This window comes from Aythya ferina (genome assembly GCF_964211825.1).
Source record: "Aythya ferina genome assembly, chromosome: 17".
In the NCBI taxonomy this organism is placed as follows: domain Eukaryota; kingdom Metazoa; phylum Chordata; class Aves; order Anseriformes; family Anatidae; genus Aythya; species Aythya ferina.
In genome coordinates this window covers 12,699,130-12,727,126 of record NC_140316.1, presented here as the reverse complement: position 1 = coordinate 12,727,126, position 27,997 = coordinate 12,699,130, and the positions used below count along the sequence as shown (strand labels likewise).

General features: G+C 36.8%; 1 protein-coding gene across 2 annotated transcripts; it reads right to left on the bottom strand.

Moving 5' to 3' along the window:
- Positions 1-24: 24 nt before the first annotated feature.
- Positions 25-27,994, bottom strand: MPHOSPH9 (M-phase phosphoprotein 9). Of its 2 annotated transcripts, XM_084539427.1 has the most exons (24): positions 27,882-27,994; positions 26,030-26,162; positions 25,086-25,236; positions 23,665-23,754; positions 20,088-20,608; positions 18,974-19,097; positions 16,878-16,968; positions 15,522-15,628; positions 15,012-15,137; positions 13,749-14,185; positions 12,722-12,880; positions 11,521-11,608; positions 10,558-10,773; positions 9,635-9,682; positions 9,198-9,262; positions 7,392-7,493; positions 6,580-6,717; positions 5,983-6,158; positions 5,044-5,208; positions 4,608-4,728; positions 3,716-3,819; positions 2,634-2,845; positions 2,026-2,094; positions 25-1,381 (listed from the first exon to the last, which is right to left on the bottom strand). In XM_084539427.1, the coding sequence occupies exons 2-24, from the start codon at positions 26,134-26,136 to the stop codon at positions 1,280-1,282; spliced, it is 3,519 nt and encodes a 1,172-aa protein (XP_084395553.1). In that variant the 5' UTR covers positions 26,137-26,162; positions 27,882-27,994; the 3' UTR covers positions 25-1,279. The 2 variants fall into 2 exon arrangements, with proteins under 2 accessions (XP_084395553.1, XP_084395554.1); XM_084539428.1 differs by lacking the exons at positions 23,665-23,754; positions 25,086-25,236; positions 26,030-26,162; positions 27,882-27,994 and adding an exon at positions 22,903-22,921.
- Positions 27,995-27,997: the final 3 nt, after the last annotated feature.

The window sequence follows — 27,997 nt, the reverse complement described above, 5'->3', positions numbered from 1 at the left end:
TAAAAGCAACCCACATGGCAGAAGTGGAGGCAAAAAACACTTTATATAAAAAAAATAAAAAGACTGTGCATGGGTAGGACAGTTCTTCATTAAATATCTTAAAACAAAAGCGCTCTAATTTTAGAAACAGACCTTCACAAGCTTCCTTTATGACAGCTATTCTGGCCTTTCCACTGCAAAATAATCACATAATTGGTGGCTAAACATCTTGAACAAGGACAGAATTTGAAACACACAATATGATTAAAACCTACATTATCGCTGATGTAATATCCCAGAACCTATTATTGTTCTTGGGCTAGAGGAAAGAATCTAATTAAACATTTATTTAATATTAAAATGCAAACTAAAATATCAATGTTGAACAGTAATTCAACAACATGCCAGCTAGCAAATACATATTTTTCACCAAGAAAAATGCATGTATGGTCACAAAAATAGCTTGGATTTCATTTGGAAATGCGTGCTTATAACTGCGGTCAGAACACTGGCATGGCACAAAACCCCAAACTAGCATTTTAAAACAGGAGCTGCAGTTGGGTAGTTACACGTCCCGCGGTGTCGGCTGGAGTTGAGCTGCTCGGTGGGAGGTAAGCTGGCCGCTGTCAATCTCACGAATCCTGGTCCTCGTGATATCAAAGAATTACTCCCTGAACTGTTGGGAGACACCAAATAATTTAGAGCAGTATTTTACAAAGGTAGCCAGAGGCGGCCAAACTAGCAAAACATATACCGATTTGCAGCCAGCCAGCCATAATGAAAGTATTCTTCACAGTTGTTTGTCACAATGGAAAAATATCCAAGTTGTAAGACTTAAAAGAAAAGGATTTACCATATAGCAGCGGTTATAACACTGGTAATTCATGTTGCCTTTTGTATGAAAATTCAAAATTTACTATTAGCTATATTTACAACATAGCATAGATATTTATAAAATGGTGAGGAAAATGAAGTGCAAAAAAGATAACACGGTCATTTTCCAAAAACAAGCTGCCTTTTAGTTTCTTCTTATTATACATTGAATATCATTATTTAAAAATAATTAATATTTCTAAAAATATTACAATACAGGATAAACATCAATTTCTCAACGGTAACAAAAATATGTTTAAAATATAGGTGGCTGTTTGAAGTACAAAATATTGCTGTGTGTAAAGGGTAACATAGTTGTAAAACTACTATTTAGGGTTTATAAAAATACAAAACAATTCTGCATTTACTGAGTGCATAATTATATATTAGTGCAAAAAAAAGCTTATTTGAATTCAAGAGTGAATTGTCAAAGATTTGCAGAGGTACGTAAAACATGAAATCTTTTCAGAGTCATGCGTATTGATCCCAAATCCCTGTTAATCCTTTCCAAGCGATCTTCCAGGGCTTCCTAGCAGTTAAAGAAAAAGAAAGGGGGGAAAAAAAAGGATTTAATAACATACAACAAAATCCAGTGATCCTTCTAAAATTAATATACTACTGTTATTCCTTTAGTATCCAGTAGTATTTTTAGTATCCTTTCTGATATTTTGCTATCATATTCTGTTAGCATCTAAAAACTAGAGCCAGACCTATACATTTCTCATATTATTTTTTAATGTGTGTGTGTGTGTGTGTGTGTGTATTTGTGGGTTGTTGACTTTTTTTTCCTCCTGCTGCTCCCATTCCTTTTTTTTTTTGGCTTGGGCATTCGGAGTCACACCAATAAAAATATATAAACATATAACTATTATTTTTTGAATTATTGTCATAAATCACACTAACTTACACCTTTTACAAGATAATTCAGAGTGCATTTATGATTAAATTGATGTAAATTCCCCATTATCTTTTAATGCTTCAAAGTCTAGAGACAACGTTTTAAACAGATTTGCAATTCAGCCATATTCAGGAACAACTCTCAGTGGAAAGGTAAAATTCCCATAGTAATTGCACTTATATCAATTTCAAAATTTGAACTTTCATCTAAACTATGTGTCCTCAAATTGTGGAAGAGCAACTGAAGAGAACAGTTGTAGGTAAAAGTTTTTGCACCTGATTTAATCTTGCTTGCAAAGTCATTCTTCCAGCAGAACAAGGAATTCGACTCAATGCAGCCTCAATCTAATAACAGAAAATACTTCAGATGTAAATTAGAGCCTCAAGAGCCAATATAAGCCTTCCTAATTAATCTTACAGAGAGGTGAGCTACATAAGCCACAGATACATGTCCAATGTTGTTCTTAAACAACAACTTATGTTACCATAACACAATGCCACACCAAACTAATACAAAAGTTAATCGTAGAAGTAGACACTCAAGGAGCATTTTGAAGAGAACACTCTTAGTTGCCAAAATAACCTTCCTGGTTTGAAAGGCTGAGTTAAGCTACTGTCCATTAAAGAAGAAAGTAAATTTATTCCAACCCTTCCATCCACACTGTGTTCAAGTTAAAATGACTCTCCTTTAACAAAGTTGGAAACAGTAAAGGACTATAGTGTCAGAAGCAGAGCAGGGAATGATAATGGCACATTCCCACATTAACGATGGAAATTACGCATGAACTTCAGCCATGCATGGGGTAGGTAATACAGCTATACCCCTCACCTCTCATACAATAACTATGTTTAGTCACAACATTAAAATAAAAAATCATCTTTGCCTGTTGCTTTTCTTGAGTCAGCTCATCAAAAAGCCTCTCTGTTTCAGCCAGAGTCTTCATCCTCGGTGCATACTTGAAGTCTCCCTCACAAGGTGACAGCAATGGCTCATAGTTCTGTGCTACGCTCCTCTCATCCCATGCTGTTGCTTTCTTCACTCCAGGATTGACAGATTCAGCACAAGAGCTGTGTCTGACACCTGAATGCTGCCTTCCTATCAACAAAACAGGTTGCTTTTATTTGTTTTGTAATTGTCTATTAAGTTATTAGATAGGATAGAAAAAGAAAATGAGAAAAAAAGAAAAAAAAACAAGAACAGCAGTGTGATCTTGGAGGTATATAAAATGATAGGAAGTAGCAAAGCCTCATTAACTTGCCTTAAGCAAACTTCCCAGAAGAATGCAAAACATTTGGATGGGTCATCTTTCAAGCAATCTTTATAACACAGCATATTTTTTTTTGTTAACAAACAGATTAATGTATTGTGCTCAACATTTCTAAATATCACCATGTAGACTAGCTGTCATGAAAACACCCATCTCAATAATTACATTAATAAAAACAAAAGCAGAACATTGTGACAAGAATTAGAAAATTAGAAAGATTTGGTTCAATCAATCATTTAAAAAAAATCTTAAACAACTGGCTTTATTATATTTACTCTTTCTGTTACTAAACATTGCATTACAGATAGGAATTTTATTAGTTTGACTGAGTGTGTACATCTTAATATAGACTCTAGTAAGATATGCATTGCATAACTGAGTTAAGCATAGGGAAACATATTGCCCTTCTTTCTCAATTTAATTATTTTTGTTTTTCTGTTGCGTTTGTGCACACACACATATACATAAAAATAAAATCCTGTATGAATGGTATTTCTCAATCTACAGTAATAAGACAAGATATAGAGGATTTTTAGAAATTGAACCTTATGGAGTAACATGTCAGCTTTCTATTTAAACAGCTTTTACCAATGTGGAAGAAATTATGGTAAAAATGTTTCTGTTGGGAGATAAAGTACATTTTATAAACTCAAAAAAAGAAGTACAAAGAAACATTTTCCCCTGCTTTGGAGGATTACCTTCTGTATCATCTAGCGAGAGAAACTGGAGCCTTTTTCTTGGATTACTGTGCTGTAAAGTAGAGGCAGGACCAGTTTCCAGGTCATCTAGAAGTATATCAAATCTACAGAATGAGAAGCATGCAACAGTTATTCGCTAGAAATGATTTATCAACTGATGCAGTATTTAACCAAGATGGTTAAAGGTAGGAAATAAACAAATTGTTTAGAAAACAATTTCCATAGTAGTACCATGTCCCAATACACTCCCAACTGCACATTCCAAAATGCTTCATTCATGTGTCTTTCTTCTGGAATAGGCCAAACCATCACTCCCAAACATACTCAGCTCCCACACAGTTATTCCCAAAACCCAGAGTGGTGCTACACATTTCTTCTTCCTCATACATGTGTCCTACACTTTAATCTTGCAGCTAAGCGTGTTCTTTAAAAGTCTACAACCTTTACCAAGCAAAGACCTCTACAGAAATCATATTACATAGCTCGGTTACCAGAAAATGCATCTTCTAACATGCTTATAAATGACACAATACGTAGATACTAGTTTCAACTTTTATTTACATTTCCTGATAAGCTGCCTGTAAATCTGGACTTACTCCACAAAACAATTCTTTTATAACCTTTTTGTCACCGATCAATGTCATTGCAACATACGTAACAATAAACACAACACTTCTCCTTGGTAAACGCTAGATTACAGAAAGCATTCCAGATTTTTCTCGCCATGTTTTAAGAAGTAAAACTTAGGTTTATGTTTAGAAATCTTCATATGACTCAGATTTTCCACAACTTTTTAGATGAACAAAAACCAGCAGGAACAGTATTAAGCCTGCATAAACATACTGCTGCTATTACAATCATCAGAACACAATTGTATTCACAAAATTCATACCTTGTCACTGTGTTTTCATTTTTGCTAAGCAAATGGCTAAATCCAGGAGAGAGGTTTTCTTTTGGAGATCGTTTTGGGCTGTACGTCACAGACACTGGCGCCAACATTATCTCTCGTCTTGCTGTGAGAGACAAAGTACATTCAAGTACCTAAAATTCTCTCTGCGCAGTATTTCCCATTCATGTGATCTTATGTTTACATCTTTAAAGAATGCTTGTCAAAGCTATGTGTTTATTTAAATTATATGAAAAGGTCAACACAATACAGAAAAATGAAATTACTGTTTTCTATGATTTTAGAGCTTTTTTCCATATTGTCTACTAGAATAATGCAGAAATCATACTTTTATTTTTCTTTCTTCTAGAGCAGCCTTCCATTACTTATATACCTTGTGTGCATGCAAAAAATATGAACCAAACTTCAGAAGAGCACTTACTTGGAGTATTTGATTTCCTGTTTGAAGGAGGAAGGGAGGATGACCTCTGGCCACAAGGGGAGCTGTACCGTTTTGGTCTCTGTTGGTCTTTACCTTTCTCTGGGGACCGGTTAGCAATGCAAGAAGTTTCAACAAATCCAACTGTTTGACGTCGAGTTGTTGCTTCTAATTAAAAATAAAAAGCGACTACATCAATCAATACTTTTTTGATACAAGAACTCACAAATACTCTCTTGTACTCAGCTTTTACAACAATTGCACTTAGACTGCCTCGTGCAAACATTTGCGCTGTTTTACTTAAGACTCATTTCCTGCCCATCACATTCACGAAATAGTTTCACTAACTTACGAGAAAGGGTGCTTTGCAGCACAAGGGAAATATGATGTTAAATAACAGACAACGAAAAGCAGGATAAAAGCTTATTTTGGTTAAGAAGCTTGGAGTACCCGCCTGAACCAAGACCATAAGCATTTAAGAATGACTCGATGTTTTGTAACTACAAGGCTTCCCAAATCAACATTATTAGAATGTCTCAGTGCAGTTCCACAATACATATGCCAGCTTTCATAATAACATTCTGATACAGCACTATGGGAACAAAACTAAAATGGATTTAGAGCCAGCCAGAATTCTGTTAGGACTCCATTAACTGTTTATAAATACTACGTTATTCTTAGAAAAAGGACATCAACTACTCTCTAGCTTGAGACCTAACAGCAACCTTTGCATTCCTTCTATTTTAAACAAGCCCCTTAGCTGTATCATTTTGAATTTTCTTAGGAAAACTCCAGAAATTTGCATACTAAAAACCACATTCATTTCACCCCATCACTGAAGATGGATGACCTTTCATGATGAGAACAAAACCAAAAGACATGCAAACAAAGAAAGGCCCATAAAGACAAGCTTAGGAATATAAAAGTAAATTAAAAAATTACTAGCTGATGAGTCTTCTTTTTCTGTCTGTGTACCCCAATCTTTAAAAGCTTTTCCTTCTCCAAGTTCTTTGAAGGCTTTTATAATTGGTGCTTCTGACATCCCATTTTCTTTCTTTTCAATTGAGTTTGTTGAAGAGTCTTCCTGTGAGGAGTCTTTTTCAGGAGGAGAATGATGCCTTAAAGAAAGAAGCAGGAAGAAAGATCAATTTTTCCAGCTTTATTTCAGCAATCCAAATGCAAGCTGAACAGAAAAAATGGGAGAAATTTATTTTGATCTTTACAGTTGACAAAGCAAGATTTTTAGAGTTGTTCTTAATTTCTGCCAAGAACCTCACACAATTGTGTTACAGACAATCCAAGAATCCAAAATATGAGATAAGCTTGATAATTTGACATCTTCTTCAAAGTAAACAAATACTGACAGAGGCCTTAGCAACTTCTGAGGAAGAAGGTAAACTACCGAGAAATGAAACTACACCTGAAGCTTTGCACTAGCAGCAAAGTCTGGAAATAGGAATCTGGTCAATTTTCAATAAAATTATGTTTTAGAATTGTTCAACTTCACATCACATTGGAGACTGAAGGAAACCTGCTCACCTTGAAGGAATATAGGTTTCTTCTAGTCTGTTGTCTTTCGGGCTTTCCTGGACTTCCAAGGGCTGGCCAGTGAAGATTGAATACTCTGCTCCTGGTATCAGCCACTTTCGCCTGCTGACATCAGGAGTTGCCAACTTGCTGTGGGAACAAAAAACAAACAAACAAACAAAACCTCTGAATTATGAATGGTTTTGAATTTTTCTTGAAAAAAAAAAAAAAAAAAAGTATTACTTATTTGTTCTACTTAGAATCAAATAACAAATATACAATAACTTTGTAAATACTGTAGAAAAAAAGCAGCTTTTCGGGTCTTTAAGACATAGAAGCACCAAAACAGAAGAGAGACCAACTTCTAACTTCTTTAACATACATTCACAATCCATACCGGAGTATGCATTTTAACTGAACTTCCACACTACTCACAGCATACCCGTACAAACTATAGTTAGAAAAATAAAAAGCAGTAATGAGCCTCTTAAAACAAAGACGTAAGGGCATAAAGAAAACTTATAATGTCTAATTGGACTATTAGATTTTATTCCCAAGATCTTTGCTGAGCATGGAAATCTCTATTCAGCTTAGCAACTGAGACCAGTCTTCATGTAGGAAGACTAGAGACAGTCTGCCAAATAACACGTGTGTTATCTATTTTTTTTTAATAATTTCTTGGCATATGAAGTCTTGGGATTACATCACATGTGCTTAATCCAGTTTAGCCTATGGACTGACATCTTTATCCATTGTTACCCAAAACACATTAAAGTATTCTAAAGCACGTGACCTGTTTTCATATTATTGGAATATTCACTTACTTGGCACAAGAGGTTCTTAAACGACTTTCAGTAATATGACGAAGTTTCAACATATTTTCATGTTCTACCTGCTTGAGCTGAGCTTCAAGTTTTGAAATCGTCCTAATGTAAAAGTAGCAAAGATGCATAAGATGATTTAAAATACATAAAGAGACATCATATTTCCTGGAGTTTACTCATTTTTATTCAGATATCCTGAATAGAGCAGAAGAACAAGAATAACTATGAGATTTCTATCTATCCATAAATACGTAGATAAATATGTGTTTGTATTCTAAGTCAAATAGGTTAGGTGACCTAGCTAGAAAGACAAGACCAGGAGATACTGCTGTGGATCAAAGCGTTCAACTCCTAGGGGCTTTGGGAGGGGCAAAAAAATGTTTTTCCTCTTTGAAATGAGGAATCTAGGCAAAGGACTCCCTGACTGATTTTAATGGGTGGCTCCTTCTCCTGTGTGTCACTCAGGTAACTGCCAATCTGCTGCTCATGCAGCCCACATCTTCAGTGCAATACAATTTTAGGCATTCGCTGCTTGGAGAATAGAAATTCAGGGTTTTAGAACAGGATGTAAAAATTGCTTTTTTCCACTTTATGAGTATGGAATGATCCCTAGCTAGCAGCATCAACAGTCAGGCAGGAAAAATAGAAGCACTAATAGAAATACCACACTGAACTTTCTTTCACACTCTCTTTATTTCCTCAACAGTACAATAAAAATTGAAGGCAGTGTATTTTTGGCTCCTTTCTACTCCTTCCTTAAATTCTTGCTATTCATTCTTTCCATTCTTCTTCTTTAAAAATCAGGTGATCTGAGTAACAAAGTATTGCAAAACATATGCCTGAAAATGCATTTGCTTTTTCTTATTTTAGTTTTAACTTTACACAGGTTAATGCTTGGTTGCTATGACATTTGGAATGGATTTTGAGGTGAAACTTGTAGCCACATCTCTAGAAGAATCATCAAAAACCATGCACAAAAAAAATAATATTTCTAACAGTCTTGGTTTCAGCTGCTCATATAAAACAGGAAAGGAAATAACAGCACATGCCCCCAGAAAAGCACTGAGGGAGATGAACGACATCACACCTCACCCCACTGCAGTTCTACAATGCCTGCCCTAGAGCCCTCTCAGAAGTCCTCTCCTCCCACACATCTCTAAACGCCACTGAACAACTATGCTGTTTTACACCCTTCATTAGGAGTAGCTGAGAAATCCCAAACTGGAGGACACATCCATAGCCATAAAACTCTTGATGGTCACGAATGTTGCCTAGTGCCTGCCCAGAAAGCATAAAGCTCAATACGTATCTGTTCTCCCAACCACAAGACAGATCCAGGCTTCCTGAGGGACATCCATAGCAGGTATTATTTCTGCTATATATGGAACACTTTCTGTCCTTTATTCACATTCAGGAGCCATAATCTCAAATAGTGGACTCCTGTCAGCATCCTCACTCGTAAAAACCTGCATAGAGACTGCTAAACTGAAGATGGGGGCTCCTGAGGAAACAACTTTGGTAGCAAAAGCTTGAGCAGCAGACTGGCTGGGTTATCTGACTGACAACAGAGAGGAAGCAATTGCAACCCACTGGAAGAGGTTGTGATCAAGGAAGTAAAAACACACACCACATTTCTTAGAAAAAACAAGATTCTTCATATTTGTGCAAAGCCGCATAAAGCAACATGAAATACTTCATAAGATGTAATTAAGATTGCAAATATACAGACTTGATAGTCCAGGACTAAAAGTCTGGGCCACAGGCTGTATTTCATATTGTTAAAATAGTAATAACATTCACATTTACCTTTTCAAATCAGAAATCTGGGTGTTTGCGTCAAGCAATTTGTTTTCAGTTGCATTTAATGTATCCTACAAAGTACAAAAGGAAAAAAGTAACAAGTCTGGAAACTACATAGTGTCTACAGAAGAAAAACAATAACTTAGATCTTGAAAATAATACATTAAATATGCCTTCCTATTTGAAATAGAGTTCCATTACATTTCTTCGGCTTTGACTTCACAGTATTTTTGCTGTCTACAACTAGAACACAATATACTCTAAACTCATTCTTTTTCCCTTTTCAGGGACTCTGAAGATGCAGTAAAAAGCTTTCAGCAAAAAGATATATGGATCTTTCATTTTGTCTTTTTCCTAAATACTTGTGTTAAGTCAGTTAATTCTACAATACATTACAACAGATTTTACCAGCTTGGGTTTTTAATTAACTAGTGCATACTTACCTTTACTCTTTCATGTTCTTTTCCAAGGGACTCATATTCTCCTAAAAGCTAAAACAAACAAAAAAACAAGCACATATGAAGAGTAAACATAACTAACATTTTTGTTGAGTGCTATAAAATAAATTACTTATCTAACATGCTTATAAGCACTATGGGATATACAGAATGCATTTAAATATTATTTGTTAAGTTCTAGCATCTTCTAATCAGAGAAAAAGTTATAGAAGGGACAAGAAATACATGCACAACATATTTCTTATTGTCCTATAATTTATCTTTAAAAGGAACTGAAGAAGCTGAAGTAGAACTCTTCACAGAACAGTAGAACTTTTTCCTGGCTTTAAAGTTGACTTTGTATTTGAGGTTTTATTTGGAAAATAAATAAATAAATGAAGGATTTAAAGCATCATGTTTCTTTTCCTCCTAGTACCCATTTTCCCGAAACGAATCAAACATTCCATAAAGCTGTTACTGAAGAATCAGAAGAACAATCACTTTGATTCAGTCTAAAATTATACATAAAATTAACAGTGATGACTTACAAAAGAGATTCAGTCCATTCCACATAAACTCAGGAGAACAAAAAGTAACTTGTTCTGAAATTATTTCCTACAATACCTCTACAAAAAGATGAACTAACAGCACAAAGTAATAAAATACCTGAGAAAGGCTACAGCAAATGTTACCACATCACATACATAATCGCTGCCTTAAATAACTGTTTTAAAATATCTATCAAGTCTGTAGTATAACCTAACACCTAGCCTACAAAGCAGTCTACAGAGTATTTCTGTTCCCCCAGATGTGCATTAAGTCTTGGAAAACTACTCAGAGTATGTATACCACTGCAAAAACACCCAGGACTTGCTGTGTTAGTAAGATGCAATGCAACTGTAAAAATCATTTCACATTTTCTTACTTACATTTTGAAACATTTTGTTTTCTTCTTTTAACCTTGCATTCTTATTATCGGATAATTTATAAGCTTTTTCAAATGCTTCCTCTAGATCTTTAAGCCTTGATTTTAGTCTACTGATTGTGTTATCCTTCTCTTTATTATTTGTGCGCATTTCTTCAATACGTTCCTGTAAAACCTTGGAAGTATTACTAACAGCATAAAAACGTTCTCTCCAATCTGTCTGTAGAAGAAAAACAACATTAATTATAATGCTTACCTTGCAGATTTTTAGTTCAGAAACTAAAATCATCTAAACAGAATAGCTCATCAACAGACGTACAAGATTATGCGCATTTCTGTGAGGTATATTCATTTTATATGACTTAAAACATCTAGAGGTTACACCTCCAATCCCAACTTCTTGTCTTGCTTCCCAGCAAAAAAAAATGTCTAAAAGGTGGAATGAATTAGTCTCTCCAGGCATTTAACTTCCATGACAGAATGCCCTGTTCTTTCATCAATAAATTCAACTATGCAGTCATAAACAAACAGGTCTGACCTAGCCAGAAAGGCTGTATAAGTACACTTAAACAGGTAATATTTTTGCCCCAGTGCAAATGAGATTTCCTCTTAATTACACAGCTCTAATTAGAAATCAAAAAGGAAGTAATTAAATTTTTTTTTTTAATTGATTCTGGTTTAGAGTGAGACATCAGAAACGAATGACAATATTTAACTATTAAACTTCATTTGGTCCCTATAAAGGATTGTTTATAAACAAAAGTGATTATGATTCAAGCAAGGAGCCTTCAGAAACACGGCTAGGAAAGTCGCCTGTGTAACATACTGGCTGATGTTGTATTAAGAGAAAGGTTGAAAATAAAATACAGAAATACAGATTAGCTTAACAATGAATAAGTACATTCTCTTACCCTTTTAGTTAAAAAGCAACTTGAATTAATATATGTCACCACAAACATATACTTACCACTTGCTTTTCTAGCATATTATTCTTATTTTCAAGGGCTTTTATGCGAGCGCTTGCTTCATTCAGAGCTGCATCTAGTTGGTCACACCTACATGGAAAAGAGAGATAAAATCAAAAATCTCTTAAGCTTTCAAATAATAAATCTACCTTTTATAGCTGCCTTTCCTTCCTCCTTTCCCCTCTAATTTTGGTACCCAGCCTGGGACCTCTTCCCATACTCTACAGCTGTTGCAGTGAGCACCCAGCACCTCTGCACAGAAAGGCTGCGGTGCTCAGAGGGCAAGCAGCAAAGTGGGAACATTTGCTCAGAACCATCTGGAGTCTGTGCACAAGAGCTCCACGACCAGAAGCAGCTGAGAGGCACCAGAGTGGAGTTCCACTTGAGCTAATTGATGATGCTGTGTGATAATTAATGACTGAAAGCATACCACAAGCTTCTTGTAACTCAGTAAATGACTGCTCAGAAGTCACTTTTAATAGGTAGAACCCACTACTGCTAAAAGAGAAGTACGGAAGAGACCCAGCTACCCACACGGTTTTTTAATTACTCCGAACGCCATAAATTTTGCAAAGTATTTTAACAGTCTAAATTTTTAATATGTATTTTGACTGGCAGTAACGATATAAAATCAAATTGAACTTCTACAGCAGTCACCCAAGTGGCACCAAGTACACAGGTGAGGCACACAGCCCCCATCAGTAGTATCTGGTCAAAGAGCACTGACTGGTAAATTGGCTTTATAAAGCTACCAATAAATTCAAGACTTTTCCTGTAACATCTGGAAACATCTGGTAGTTTTGATGTGAAAGATAAAGAGGGATGATGTTCACCAGCATGACAGGCAAGTACTATCTTATGACAGCGATACTTCCATTACAGATTGCTCAGGACTACCTCAGCCTGCCAGCCAACTGCTTTTGAGCAAAACTTATCCTACCTTCAGCAAAAATCAGGTCAAACAAGACCTCTGGTCAAAACATCCCACTTATCACCTAGCAGTCATTTTAAACCAATCTTAAAAAGATGCATCAAATAATGTAAAATGTGTGTTTAGTAGTAAAATATTAGTATCATAGATGCATGAAACATTCAGAATTGAGGAATGACAGACATTTCAAGATATTCTAAACAAGCATATGTAGTTTTTAAAGTAGAAATAATATCCTGTAACAGAGAAAGAAAAAGATGGATAAACAGTACCTGTCAGCAAGATTTTGATTGATTTTCTTCAAATCTTCAGAAGAAGCAGCTTTATGGCTTGCCTCTAGCTGCTGTTTTAAGCTATGTATCTCAGCATCATAGTAAGCTCGTAGATCAGCTATGTGTCGAGCATGTTTTTCCCTCAAGTTCTGCCTAATCCTATATTCAAAATTAAGAACAAAAAAAAAGTTTCCAGCTACCAACATGACCACGCATTGCCAGCTACACTGACTCAGACATAATGAACTCAGCACATCAATATCTCTTGCAGAGCTTTGTTACAGTCAAATTGAAGCAAAGAAAATTTGTCATCTAAAGCAGTGGTGTCAGACACCCAAGGCCGGCATGGAAGCATTCACATTAATAACACAAAGCTTAACTCCTTCTCTCCTTTTCTACCCAGTAGAAAATATGCACAAGAAATTAACTGGGAAAAACACAAATTGAACTGTCTTGAAACCATGACCGCCTGCATAAGCCCTCACACATGGAATATATGCCACATTTGCTTGTCACTGCACAAATCACGAGAGCCTCAATTGTGATTGGGGGATATTTATTTTTCCTAAGTACAGTAATTCTGGGCTTATCCTACCATTTGACTCTAAAAACCATACCTACCACAGAACTTTGAAATTCTGTACCTAAATCAGCACCCTCATACAGCCTATGAAGTAAGCATGTACTTTTATTTTAATGTATAAACAGAAATAATAAAAATTAAAATATGCAAAACTGTTTTGTGTTCCAGTTAAGGCTCTGATATTCATGGGGATCAAGGAAGACAGTACAAACACCGTGCTTTAGATTAAATAGTATGGTCTCAAAGACATTTATAACAAGTGGAAAATGACTGTTCTATCTCCATGCCATTTGTATTTCAGGAAGAAGAAAAAGAAAGAAAAAAAAGCAATGCCCAGCTACATTCTAAGCTCACAAAATGTGCATGTTTTGTTCATGTCACCAGTACTGTTCTTTTATGAAAGAACTAACTTAAAAAAAAAAAAAAAAAAGAAAAAAAACTTACTTTGACATTATCACAGGATCTTCAACAGATGCCACTGAAAGATTATATTCTGGTAAACTGTTGTCAGCACACTGAGTAACAGAAGATGGAGTTAGAGTTAATGTTTCTTCCTCCTCAGTGTTGAGTAAAATATCACTATTAGCATCAGTATATGCCATTGGAAAAGGACAGCTGGCCTTGTTTTCATTTGGAATTGCGTGATTTTTCCAGAGGTCCAAATGCACAGCTCTGCTACCAGCAGGATATTTCGGGGAATCATCACACTGAGATGAATTGCTTGTCCGTGAAAAAGAGTCTGTATCACAATGACTTGAAAATCCAGGTTCTGCCATAGAGTCTGGAGAAAAAGGAGTAGTCTCTTCAGGAATATTGAAAAAGCAATGGCCTGGATTCTGCTGACCAGGTTTCATGTGCAGGGTTGGGTCCAACGTCAAGATCTAGGAAATAAGTTACAATACTAAAAAGAATTGTTTTAACTTTTGGTCATGTAAATGGAATTAATCTGTATACATTAGTCATCCATACAATGTATTGCAGGAATTACACTGAATATTACTACGATTATTTGATATTGACAAGCAAGTGCAAAGATGGAGAAATCTGTAACAGCTCAGAAGATGATACATCTACCCAATGCTTGCAACGTGTGTTTCTCAGTTTCCGGTAGGAATAAATGATATATCCAGCATCTGTAGCTGTCCAGAAAATTTCAGCCATATATATAAACGAATTAGGATGTTTGCTTGCAGGCTACAGCAATAACATTGTGCAGTTACTAAAATCATTTTGTGGATTACATAAACAAGACAGTCACTTATTAGCCCCTGTGTAGCCTTGTACATTACATACATGAGGAAAATCTAAAGGCTATGTCCTGGATCTGGGTATGGAAACAGAATTAATAAAGAATACTTCCACAACCCGTGCTTATTCACTTTCTGAGGTGGAAGAAACTTGTCTTGTAGGAAATAATAAGAAAACCCTGCTTCTGCAACTGCAGTCCCATGTGCATTTCATCAGCTTCAGCAGATTCACCCCTGTGTCACCTTCAAGGGTGTGCTGCAAAGGTGCTCCCTCACCCAGAGTGTTCTCAGGGGTTCTTTTCAGCTGGATCCCCTCCCAGTCTGGCTCGTTGCACAGTTGCAAAAATTGCTGTTCCAGCACAGCACTGGAGGTGGCAGCAGGTGCCGATTAATGTGAAAGCAGCCTGTAAAACCTATCATATCTTCAAACTGAGATGTGGAACAAAGATAATAATGTTACCTCGGGTGGGTGACTTGACTGAGAAGAAGGCATAAAATTCATGTCTGGCAGCTGCTTGTTTTCCCTTTGTCTCTTCTGATAAATATCCTTCAACGACGATAGCTTCATTTCATCAGCAGAAGATGACTGAAGGAGGTAAAATTGCTACATTAGTCTTGCTGAACACAACCCTTCATCCCCAATTACTTTTTTTTTGGCTAATGAAACAGTTCAGAAAAAACAAAGGCTCTATTCAATGCACCCAATTTAAAGAACTGTCGTTAATGAGGCAAATACACCTTTAATACACTAGTTAATCTCTTCTTGTCTCTTACACCATTTCCTTTAGATGACAGAAGGTCAGTAAATTCCAAGTGGAGGTAGCCAGGGTAAATGAATAATGGAGACAGTGAGCTAACAAAAGGAGGCTTCACAGAAAACTTCTTTTCTGAAGGGCTGATTCTTTCCATTTGTAGAAAAGGGGAAAGATGACAAATATAACACAACTTTTAGAACATGAGCAAAGTTTACCTGATCTGGTGATACTTTTGTGGAGAAAACATCAGTGAACTCATTTCTGAAGTTCTCTGGTAAAGAGTGATACATGTCCTTTTCATCTAGTTTCCAGTACGAAAGTCCTAATGAAAAGAATCATTGGAGAAAAAAGGTTAAAATTTCAATCTCACTCCTATGGAGCTGGAATCCCCAAAACCATTAGAAAGATGTTACTCTGCCAACGAACAAGAGTAGTGTATTAATCACTAGCATCTATTGCTTAGGGATTTTACTGAAGTATTTGTTAGCAGAAGTTACAAAAATCTCAATGCCAAACACAAGCAACATACATTATCAGTATTATATCACACAGCATCGCTAATTAAAGGCGCAAATTAGTGAAAATATAGATATACTCTTTGGTGTTCAAGGTCATAGCCTCATTTACAATAAACTGCCACATTTCTAACAACGCCAGTATAGCTCTTAAAACTTATAATGCCGAAGGAATAATTCTAGACAGCCACTCAAGGTTACAAACTCTTCAGTCTGGTGCTCACCATAACATGCAAAAAGACAGCCTACCGGGACCCACCTACTGTGGGATGGCACAAGAGGAACATTTAAACAGTCTTTACCCCACTTCAGTTTCTTATATGTGTGGTTGTGTAGAAGAAGTATACATCATTTGCAGGGCTACGTCTCCGTATCCCTGTTTGTTACTGAAGTGGATCCACCGTGTTATGATCAAAATACATAAATTAGTTGTTTGGCTTTGACAAAAAATAAAATAAAATAAAGCAACCAATAAAACTGTATCAGCAAAACCATACAAAACTACCCCCCAAAAGAACAGAAGCAAAACCACACTAAAACAAAAAACAACCCCCTTCACTCACACGCACCCCAACATAAGAAATAATAATAATCCTCACATTACACACTGCATTATTTTGTTCTTGTTTATTCACAGAACTACTGAATCACTCCTTTGGCTTACAGGAATTCTGCTTCTATTACCATGCACTCTTGTGATTACTAAACCATCAGTGGTGCTAATATTTTTAAAGGTCATTTTATCCCCTACCATGATTTTAACAGTAATTACATTATGAAACAGTTTTAAATACAAAGCTCAGCCTTGAAGCATCGAGAAATTTAAAGAAAAATAAAATTGCCCAAAGCCCTGCATCTGCCAGCAGTGATACACAGGAGCCACCATCAGTTTGAAGCAAGACCATGAGCAGCAGAATTATACTATATCAAAAATTAACAGTTTTTCTGTGCTTATACCCTCCGTACCTCTCCAGAAGTATTGGAGGTACGTTCTAGTAAGCTCTAAAAACACAAATCAACAGAAAAGGAAATTTAAGGAAAAGATATTAACAATACCTGAAGCTTCGGACACTAAGGAATTTGGGCTTTCAGTTGGTTGATTGAGGTAAAAAGTGTAAGGTGGCAAAACAGCATCAGTAGAGTTTGTCTAAAATTAAAAGGAGAACACAAACTTTTAACAAAAACTGCAAGGCAAGAAAAAAAATTGAGAGTCTAATTTAAAAAAACTGCATGTAGATGCTGTTAGCCTTTTTACACAAAGGGATTAAACTTAGTGATGATGATCAAAACCTATACGATTTATATTAAAGGCAACCAAAGCCAGAAGGGGAACCAAGATAAGCCATATAATTAAATGATACTGGTAGCTTCTAATTCATGTGCCAGTCCACTTATAGAGCATTTTTTAGATGAGGTATTATAAAAATACACTTTTTGGATAGTCATCTAAACCTTCCTGCTCCTTAAAAGTTGCAAGTATATAGAGGGATGATGACTTACCGATAGTGTTACTCCTTGCTCATCCTAAGACTGGAATTTCTTATATTCAGCTGTTATGCCTCCACCTACCACAAATCAGGAGGTAATATTGTCTAACATCTCAGATAGACAAGATACTACATACCCCCTGTGTAACATACTACATAGCCTCCTCCTCTCCACTCCAAACTTCCTCCTTCCCTTCACTCCAAACTTTTTAGGAGCTAAAAAACTTTCAGCTAAAAAAAAAAAAAAAGTTTAGAACTAGAGTACAACTTTTTGAATTATGTAGGGTATAACCTCAAGGCTATTTTGTCCCTTTTGATGTTTTTATTAAGGTATTCTCCTTTGTCTAAGGAGGAAGAAAGGAACTTGAAGGGGCAACAACTGAATTCTTACAAAGGAACACAAAGATTTTTTTTTCAAAATCTGTGTTTCTGACACTAATTTCCATTAGCCAATAGTGTTTGCATTGACAATAGAAGACTAGAAAGAGCAAATACAAACTGCTATGATTACCCTTTCTGGATCACCCTCAAAGTGACCACAGGAAAGAAAACTGACCCTGCCTTGTATCAAGTGATTCATATTTTCTAGCTCTCCTATTCTCTTGTAGGTGGAGCCTTTCAGAATTTCAGGAATTATTTCCTTAAAAATAGCATACAGATGCTTGTGACAATTAATATATTCAAACTAATTCAAAAACTTCAGTTACACGTATGATGAATACTCATGCAATCATGTTGCATAATGTCCTTTTGGGTCAGAAATGTTATACATGGTTAAACTTCCCAAAATAATTAGATTTATGGACATACAGAAGGAAATATTTAATCACAGAGGGTGGGGAAGAGGGAAGGGACACACAAAAAATAAAATTCATCTCAAAAGAAGCATTTTGAGCCAATTCTGCAATCGTGGCAATAGGCATTACCACAAATAGTTCTAAAAAGCCAAAATTTCTCCTAAACTTCTATTGTGTGGGTTGTTTTTTTAGTAACCAGTGCTGTAACTGAATTTGGAGTAGTTCATTTTAGCCAAATCATGACCATATAAAAGCATAAAATTTATTATTCTTACAGAAACAATACAAGAAAAAAAAAGTTTGGATTTTAGCCTAAGAGTTTGCTAAAAACACACACACACACACAAAAAAAAAACCACTATTAGTCCTGAACAAAGTGGCTAATGTCTCAATATGCAAAAAGTTTAGCAGCTTGCATTAAATTCTGTATACCAAAAGAGACATCAACAGCTGAAATGAAGACCAACATTTGTAAAACAAAGATCCTTTAAAAAAATGACGGGACACAATAAGTTACCATGACCTGATGATTTAGTTGAGAATGTGACTGTTATCTCTACAAGGAAAGAACGTGTGCCACTGAGGCAAGCTAAAAAAAAAAAAAAAAAAAAAACTAGGCAAGGAATAAAATAAGCCAAAATAGCAGCGTTGAATAGGTATAGAAGGATCCAAGTAGTAAACTCTGCCCACATGAACTTTAGACATATCAATGGAAAAACCACTACTCAAATGCTCAAGGCAAGCAAAACAAATTTCAAAAATTTCAAATTTCAAAGCAAACACTGAATCAGACCGTACTATAACTCTAAAAACTAGGAGTGACAAGAGTAAAAATTTAAAAATAAAACTAAATCGGAAGGCGACTTACATTCTCCAGTGGTAATTTCTTTGCTTGTTCATTTCCTTGCATAGAGGCTACTTGTACTTCTTCTGCATTTATTCTTTTGGGTTGGTTTTGTTTCAACTTTTGTGCCCATGATGTTAAAGACTTACTAGATGATAAGAAACACACATATATACCATAAACATATATTCCCTTTTTCAATGGAGAAATGATCCCTACAGAAATCAACTTCAATAGAAAGAAGGAAGAGAACGTGCACATCAACGGCATTATGATCTACCTTGTATGTTGAGATAACACATCTCCAAAACCAATCCTCTAAAGAAAGCTGTTTCTGTGTTTCCTAACATAGTAGCAAGACAAGTTCATTTTCACAATTCTCTGTTTTTCCAACAGACAGAGCGTTTTTATCTCTGCAAAATACTATCACGGATTCGCAGGCAACATGCTGCCCATGTGAGCTTTGATATTGGTCATGGCTGTATGAAGCCACTGCCTTTATAGTCTAGCCTGACAGGGAGAGTTGAAAATTCTCTGCAAGTAGAGCAGAATTTGGTCAGTTATTATGGCTTACAGATGAGCCAAAGTAACTCAAAAAAAAAAAAGTTTACTAGATCCGCTCACCTTTTGGACATAACAAAAGAAAAACAAAACTTAACTAAAAACAAAATAACAACAAAAATAGAAAAAGTCACACATTTGGCTGTTGTCTGATACAAATTATTACTGTAATACATTCATATGAAATAGCAAAAATGGCTGAGTACCACAACAAAATGTGTCATGTAAAATTGGTAATCAGCACCTAAATTTCCGTGTGTAGATAAAACAGTATATGCAAACTTTATCTTAGCTCATGCTTACAATAAGGAGAGTTTTGTATTTTTCTCCCAACATATCTACAATAGGTAAACACTGCAGAAGCAAATATGCATCACACAGAAACGTCAGACTAAAGAAACACATTTATCTACCAAGTACCTAGGTTTTTGGGGGGGTTCATGTGTTTACTTTTGCTTTTTTAGTTCTTACCATCAAGAAGTTCCATTCAGTTCTTACATATTTCTAGTTACCAAAAGGCATTTACTGAGTGAGGACTGTATAATAAATTAACAAATTTGGAAAGTTTACCACTTACCTGCTTTTTCTTCCACATTGCGCTTCATTTACCTGATGTTCACATTCAACAGGAAAACCTAAAATATCATTCCTTCCTGATGAGCAGTTTTCCTCTATTTTTTTTGGTAAAAGTTCTCTTGTATTTTGGACAGTGGCTACAGCTGCATCACTCTGCAATACTGCTGCATCACCCTGTCCTTGAGAAGTTTTCTCCGTGCAGTCTGTGCACTTGACAACGTCATTAGATTTGCTAGCGTTCAATTCAGAGGCAGAAAGGGTGCCATACCCACTGTTCATCGAAGCGTCATTTGCAAAACATTCCTGATACAGATCAGATGCATTTGGCTGAGTTTCTGATTCATTAGATCTAAGCTGATTGACAATGCATTCATTTTCTTCAGAGACTTCAGATTGCATCCCCATTTGACTTCCTATTGACGAAAAAGTGTCTGTAACCTTCACAGGCAAACTTCTGCTCTTGCCAACACCCCAATTGCTGATCTGCAGTTTCACTAACTGCCTTATTTCATCCTGAATCAGCTAAAGAATAAAAACAAAAGGCAAAATTCCCATGAGATCATGCTACAAGTCGTATTTATATCTTGATCCATCTTCAATTCACATTATTAGCAAGGGAATTAGTGCGTTTATTTCAAACAATTCCAATTTCTCAATGCGTCCACATCTCATGCATAAAGTAGATATATGCATACTGTGCATAACAGTAAAAGGTGAATGGTAACAACTCAATATCCAAGCAGTGAGTTACAGGTCTCAGGAGTCATTTACTTATATAAAAAACCATGCATGCGTGTATTGGCTACATGCCTTCAGAACTACAGTTACCTATCAGCCACCTAAAGAAATACAAGTTATCTAGGCATATCATTAGAAGTGGACAAAGTCATTGGCTAAATCAAAGTCTAAAAGACTTTACAATTTGGATTTACATATTTGAAGATTGTAAGGATGCTTTAATGGAAGAATAAACCATTACTCTGTTACACGAATAGGAATAATGTACCTCTGTAAGATTATTCACATAAAACGTGGCTTCAAAATAGCTGATTTAAGTAATGCATTATTGGGTAGTTCATTTAATAAAAATATTTACAGTTTGATTTATTGGTTTTTGGTCTCTGATAGAGTGGAGAAAACCTATAAAAAGGTCACTTGAAGAGACTTAACAGGTTATTTACTTTTTAGTCTGCAATGCCTGCAAAGAATTATTTTACATATTTATATATATATAAATATATATATGCATATATGAACTAATCTACTATACTGAATTGTTTAGTGGTGTACTAGTATACTGAAATAACTAATTTTTCTGTCAAGGGCTATGAAAAGACTTCATGCTAGTGCCCACAGCTGTGTCCTTTGACCAGGGAGCTGCACTTCTGCAGAGCAGTGCTGCAGTTACTGAACTCTCTGTGGGCGCGCAGCTCTTATTACACATTACAAGACCAGAGTATATGGCAGTTTTCAAGAATACATTTCAAACCAATTTCTCCCTGGAAAAAAAAAACTCAACTTTCAATAATTTTAAGAACATGAAACTCTAGTATTGCTTTATTCACAGAACTACAGGACATTACTCAGATAAGAATAGCAGGTGCAAAGCACAAATTGATCAAAAATCATTTGTTCTTTTAAAGTAAGAATTATTTTTTTAAAAAGGCTTAATTCTAAAGGAACTGACGTGCAATGCTAGTCAGAATCAAGCCTTGTATGTTCTACAAATTTGCAAAACTATTAACAACTGAATTTCAGGTCAGTCTTCCTGTTAAAAAAAAAAAAAAACAGGGATGACATTTCTGCAATAACAAAGTTTTTTGGTGATTTGAATCATTTTGTTGAAGAAGGTAAGGAAGGGAGCATAAAAGTGAAGAAACAGAGTTGTGGGTGGAAAAAACTGATCAGATTCCCTGCTGGCATTTAATCTTTGTCAATAGTACTTTGCAGGAAAGGTGAAAGACTATTATTCTAATTAAACAGTACTTCTACTTCTCCTTGGATAGTCACAAATAGTTCCAAGAGAAGAAAAGACCTAGGAAAATGAGATTTCAGAAATTTGTATAGAGTTTGGGGATTATAGGTAGCTTTCTTATGTTTTTAACTCTTCTTCAATAAATCCTGATCTTAAGATGATATGCAGTTGGTGACAGGATGTCATTAGCACACTTGTATTTTACTGCATAATTCAAACCAGCTGAGGGCTGACCCCAGCGTAATTCCAAAATGAACTCAAGGTCTTTTGACCCATTTTTTGTTATGACAATATATTTTCGTAAGAACAGTTGGTCTTGAAGGACAGCATAGAGCAAGTCTTATCTCAGAGCCATGTCAATGCTAAAGCAGCGTCTTGCTCTTTGACCCCAAATAGTAGGTTATTAATTTGAAGTTTTATTTTTATTATTACTAGAACATGTTGAATCCCCTGGGTTTTAGAAAATTCACTAGCCTACCAGTTTAAGTTTGAAATAGTTCCCTCTAGTTTACCTAATGCATTCATACAACTGAAAATACGTTACAGCCATTGATTTTTACATTTAGTGTGGCAGTTCATGCAGTTAGTTAAGTCCCTGTGGATACCATGAACTAAACTCTTCCAGAGGTAGCCTTTCCTATTAATAAAGACAAAAAACAGCAAAGGCAACACAATGGATTAGTCAAGACTACCATTAGCAACAAGTGAATCAAACCACTACAGTAAGAGGAAAAGAAATATGAGGATAAGGAAACACTGGTGGGACAAAACCAACAAGATGGGAGAGAAAAGAAAGAAAGGTGGAGGGGGAGAAACAGGAGATAGGATAAAAGGACAGTACCTCTTGTTAATTCAGTTCAGGAACTGTTGATTACTACTAGTGTAGAGGGCATCAGGAAAGGGAAGGGAAAAACAGCAACCAAAATGATGAAGACATTAAGCATTATATAGTTAGAGAATACTGTCTTTTATACATACATATACATTTCTTCTGGTTTAATGGATAAATACACTTCAGCAAAAACGTGAATCTTCATGTGAGCCATCTGTCTTTCTTAGAGAGGAGACTGTTTAACCAAAGGGTGAAAGAGGTGTTCAGCTATTCCAGTGAAAGTCCTCCTGTGCTATATACTGTCTAGACTAGGGAATCACAAGTTGCACAACAGTTTCTGATGAAAAGAAAACTGCATTGTTTCAATGTTAGAAATGACACAGTCTAACAGATAACATAAAACAGCTTGTACCTACAAAGTCCAATTATCATGTGGGTGTTCTGAACCGTTTTTGACAATAAACGCCTGAAAACAAATAATCCAAGAATCCTCAATTCTGAAATGGTTCCTACCAGTTACTAGTTTAATTAGCCAAGGCTATCTCAAATATACACACTGTAAATTGCCAGTCCAGTCCCAGTAACTGGCTGCCTGAATTGCCAGGCCCAGTACACTTACAGGAATGGAGGGGAGGAAAAAAAAAAAAGAAAACAAAAAGAGAAAAAGAGTGCCCGACACTGTAGTGTGCTGTTTTGCATGGCAGTTGGGAAAGAAAGAAAGAAAAAGAAACATTTAACCTAACCCACCCACACGAACAAATCACTACTCACTTGGATTTGGTGGTGGAACTGTTCTTGCTGGGCAACTATTTGTTCCTGGCATTGCTTTTCTACCAGTCTCAATAACTGCAGCCACCTTGTCTATTAAATCACAAAGTAAAATAATTAAGGCGTAGTCATACGGAATCTCTTACCTTCTATACTAGTTACATAATGGTTTTGCAATCTTATACTTAAGCACTGACATAGTACAAATTTTATCACTCTGGTTGTGCACCCCACAATACATACAGACCCCTGTCACATCAATCACAGCAAACAATTCACTATAGACATACTCACTGGAAAAAAAATCCTTCTACGCAAAAAGATAGTACATCTCTACAATTAATTTTGGCTTTTAAAAAAAAATGAACAAGGGAAGTGAGTTATTCTATTAAAAAAAATAATAATAACTTAAAAGAAAACACAGATGGCAGAAAAATACAATTGAAGTTTGGAAAGGCAGGTTCCAGTTCAATAAGATCCAGGCAATCTTAAAATTGGTAATTAAGTATCCTCACGTCCAGTGAACCACTTGCTCCAATACAGAAAATCTTCCTTTCAACAATTCAGCCAAAGAAAAAGATGTATAACTCTTTAGTGAAAACTAAAAGATAATAAATAAATACATAGTGTTCCTAACATGTGGTAAACTCTGAATTTTTATAACTAGTTTTATGCTAATGTTTATGGAGCCTGGTATTTGATGCCTAGGACACAGGACATAAAACACGTGCCTAAATGCAGATATCTACAATCTTTTCTTGGAGCTGTTAAAGAGCACCAAATTAAGCATCTGTCAGAAGACATTTTATTGGAGTGCAGCCAGAAAGCTCAAAAATTCAGCAAGAACCATCCCATGGTGTGGAAACTTGATGTTCCCTGCAGAGACTAAAAATAATGATAAAATATAAAATTTTTAAAAAAAGGGGAAAAAGGGATTGTGAGAATCAGCTCATTGCACCGAGATAATGGTTTTTGTGTTGTTTTAAATCTGAAAACGAACTAATAATCTACACCTCTTTACAAACAGAATAAATACATGATGCAACTGAGACAGACATTTTTAGAAGGAAAAAAAAACAACTACTTTCTAGGATCTCTTTAGACTTCATCTTGAAGTGCTGAATAGAGGTTTAAAATTTTCAGTTCAAAAATTTGCAATTGCTATCTTAACACTGAAAAAAACATTCACGCCAGAATTGTAATTGTAGAACACTCATACATAAAAAGCGAAGATGAAATCGCAACAAAACCCATCCACATGATTAGTTCACAGCACTGTAAAAGCATTTGTCCCATCACAAAGGACAAAGATGTATTTAATCTCTCACTGCTAAACTGTACTATCACTAGATTCATCTTCTAAAAGGCAAAGCTGATACATTAATATTTTTTTCTTCTTTGATATAAACATGAATATCAAATACCTCACAGTTCTTCACAATTTCTGAGTCAGCACTTCCAACACTCTGGATATCTCGCACGAAGGAGGAAAGCAGCTCAATGGAACCAGGTATTAACGAGGACCTGCTATTCCCTGAGTAACCAGAAACTCCATTGGGATTGGACGAGGGACTTCTGGCGAAACATGAGGAAAAACATTTCAATTATTTATTGTGCCACCTGTCCAACATAGTGGCCAAAATAATATGCTACAGACCCTATACAATCATAAAGGAATTATATGCTTAATTTACATTTGACCTTAATCATGCTGAAAAAAGCAACATCCATAAGAATGAGGTTGTTTTTCAAGAAAGTGTCTCAGAATCTACAGTGTTATCTTACATACCATTTAAACCCAGGAGCTTTCCAAGACAGCATAATCAGCACAAATGTTATTGCTCACTAGTACAAATGTCAATAAAGACAGCTTTTCATCAAATCTGTATGCTTCTTCATAGATTCTAAGGTCCTCAGTTTACAGATATAACCTGAGAAACACCGAGTTACAAAATTCAAGACTACTGCCTCATTTTGAGAAGCTGCACAAGCAGTAAGTGACTTGTAATTCTTATCTCGGCACATCAGCCAAGGAGAACTACTCCTAATCTGACACTTGGGCCATTAGTCTATATTTGCCCTTCTTATTCATTGAATATATCTTAGACATCAAAAAGAAAAACAATTCCCTCCCCATTCTAAGATGCACAAGGCAACAGAAGTTACAAAGTTTAAGGAAGATTTTAACACTTTTTTAATTAAGGCTTTTCTCATTAAACATTTTACCTGCAATTGTACAGAAAACTAAAATATATTAGAGTATTACATATTACTTCACCTCGGTAACAATGATATATCAAGCATGCTACATATGAATAACAAAAATAACAGAAGCATTTGTTAGTAATGCCTTCAACGTATCATTTACCTGTTAAAATTCAAATTGCAAACAGAGCTGTGGGTATTTCTGACATCAGACTCCACAGAAGCTGAAGGGACTTCTTGCACAGCATTCACCAAGTCATGGTTTTCCATATCTTATGTCCCAATATGAAGTGACCCTGCAAACATAAAGAATTAAGTTATCACCCTCCTATTTTAAAAAGTCATTGGGCTCTGTTGTTTGAAGAAACAGAATTTGATTAAAGCAGCATTTTTTTTCAGCCAAAGCAACCCAGGAAATGCTGGCATTCCAAAACAGTCTCCTCCTGCCCTGTGCTATGCCTGCAAATAGCTGCTAGTTGGTCAGCACTGTAACTGCTGTGGCTCCTCTAACTCAAAAAGAAATCCCCATCACACATCGAAGCTGGGACATAAGGGGGGTGTCTCTGAATCCCAGCAGAGCAAAGTTGTGGAGTTTATTTGTCTAAAATCTGGGACTGCACAGTCCATTTTTGAAACTTGTGTGAAGCACAATTAGAGAACAGGCCTGTTGTCAATGCATTTACATCTGCGGAAGGGGGCTCTGTGCCTTCACTGCACTGAACACACTCCTCAGAAACAAAATCAAGAACTACTGAGCTAGGCTGCAGCTCACCAATTCTACCACAGAGTTATTTGAACACTTGTTTTATTCTTACTGTAGAATGTCAATTCAAAAATGCGTTAGAACTGGTTTGAGAGAATTCACTGTCAATTGTTAAAAAAAAAAAAAAAAAAAAAAGTCAAACAGGAATCACACTTAAAAACACCATAAATAAAATACAAGCATACAAAACACTTGACCAATGGATTTACAGCGCCCAAAGCAGCAGTTTACAAGAACAGCAGCATAAAAGCATGCTTCCGGTGTCCGTAATCCCATTGAAAATAAGGCTTTGAAACACACTGGTGATTCACTTATTTCAGCATCTTCTCTGCCCTAGCGGATTCACCCTAAGCTCTACTGCTGCAGAAAAACCTTATGATCATCTTGCAGATGAAGAACAAGAGGCATTAAGAAATAAATGTCATCCTGGCGGCCCGTGACAACACCGCATCGCCTTGGGGCAGCCCAGTGCCTCCACAGCGTGACCATTCCTCACAGGGCTCACAAGGTCACACAGGTTTAAACTTTAATTATTTTTAGGTATCCGGAGCTGTATCGCACAGAGGTAGTTTTGAAGTATAAAAACTCATTTCCACCCGAATTAAACCGCTGGATAACTGCTGCTTTCTCCCTGTTTCCCTGGAGCCAGGGGCTTTAGCATGTTCTCCAGCGGTTTCCCTTGGGCATGGCTGGAAAGGGGCAACCTGAAGGGAAGCTACCCCGAGACACGCACCCCTCTGACAGAGATTTTGGGGATAAAGACAGGGAAAGGAAGAAAAAACCCTTTATTACTTTTACAACGGCGCAGAGCCCCGAAGATTATGAGGCGGCAGAGGCACCCTGAGAGCAGCTGGGCGCCAGGAGGGGGGGGCTCCGGCAGCCACCGGCATCGCCCGGGGCCGAGAACCCCCCTCAGGGCTCCGCCGCCCCCTCAGGGTCCCCTCAGGAGCGCGGCGCCCCCTCAGCTTCCCGCCCAGCCGCCCCCAACCCCGCGCGCGCGCAGCCGCAGCCCCTCAGCGCCCCCTTACCTCGGCCCCGCCCCCTCCCCGCTCTAAGCCCCGCCCTCGCAGCGCTCCCATTGGCCGCCAGCCCCCCTCGCGCTCCTGTTGACAGCGCCGCGGCTCGCGATTGGCCGGCGCAGCCGTCGCTCAGCGAGGGAAAAGGGGCGGGGCGGGGCGCTGCGGGCGGCCTGGCGGCGCTGGGGGCTGCGGCCCCGCCGGGTGCCCCCTCCGGGGCTGGGCCCAGCCCTTACCCGCATGGCCGGCGGCGGCCTGCATCGGCGGCCGTTAAGGGAGAGCCAGGCTTGGCCCCGCCCCCTCGCCGCCGATTGGCGGCCGCTATTGGAACGCGGGAGGGGCGGAGGGAGCG

What these genes read in the sequence shown, in the direction of transcription:
- MPHOSPH9 (XM_084539427.1), bottom strand. Translation starts at nt 26,136, where the DNA reads ATGGAAAACCATGACTTGGTGAATGCTGTGCAAGAAGTCCCTTCAGCT. An exon ending in AAATTGTGAAGAACTGTGAG is followed by an intron (nt 23,755 to 25,085) that starts GTATTTGATATT and finishes GTGATTTAATAG; the next exon opens with ACAAGGTGGCTGCAGTTATT. An exon ending in AGTCAAGTCACCCACCCGAG is followed by an intron (nt 14,186 to 15,011) that starts GTAACATTATTA and finishes CTTATTTCCTAG; the next exon opens with ATCTTGACGTTGGACCCAAC.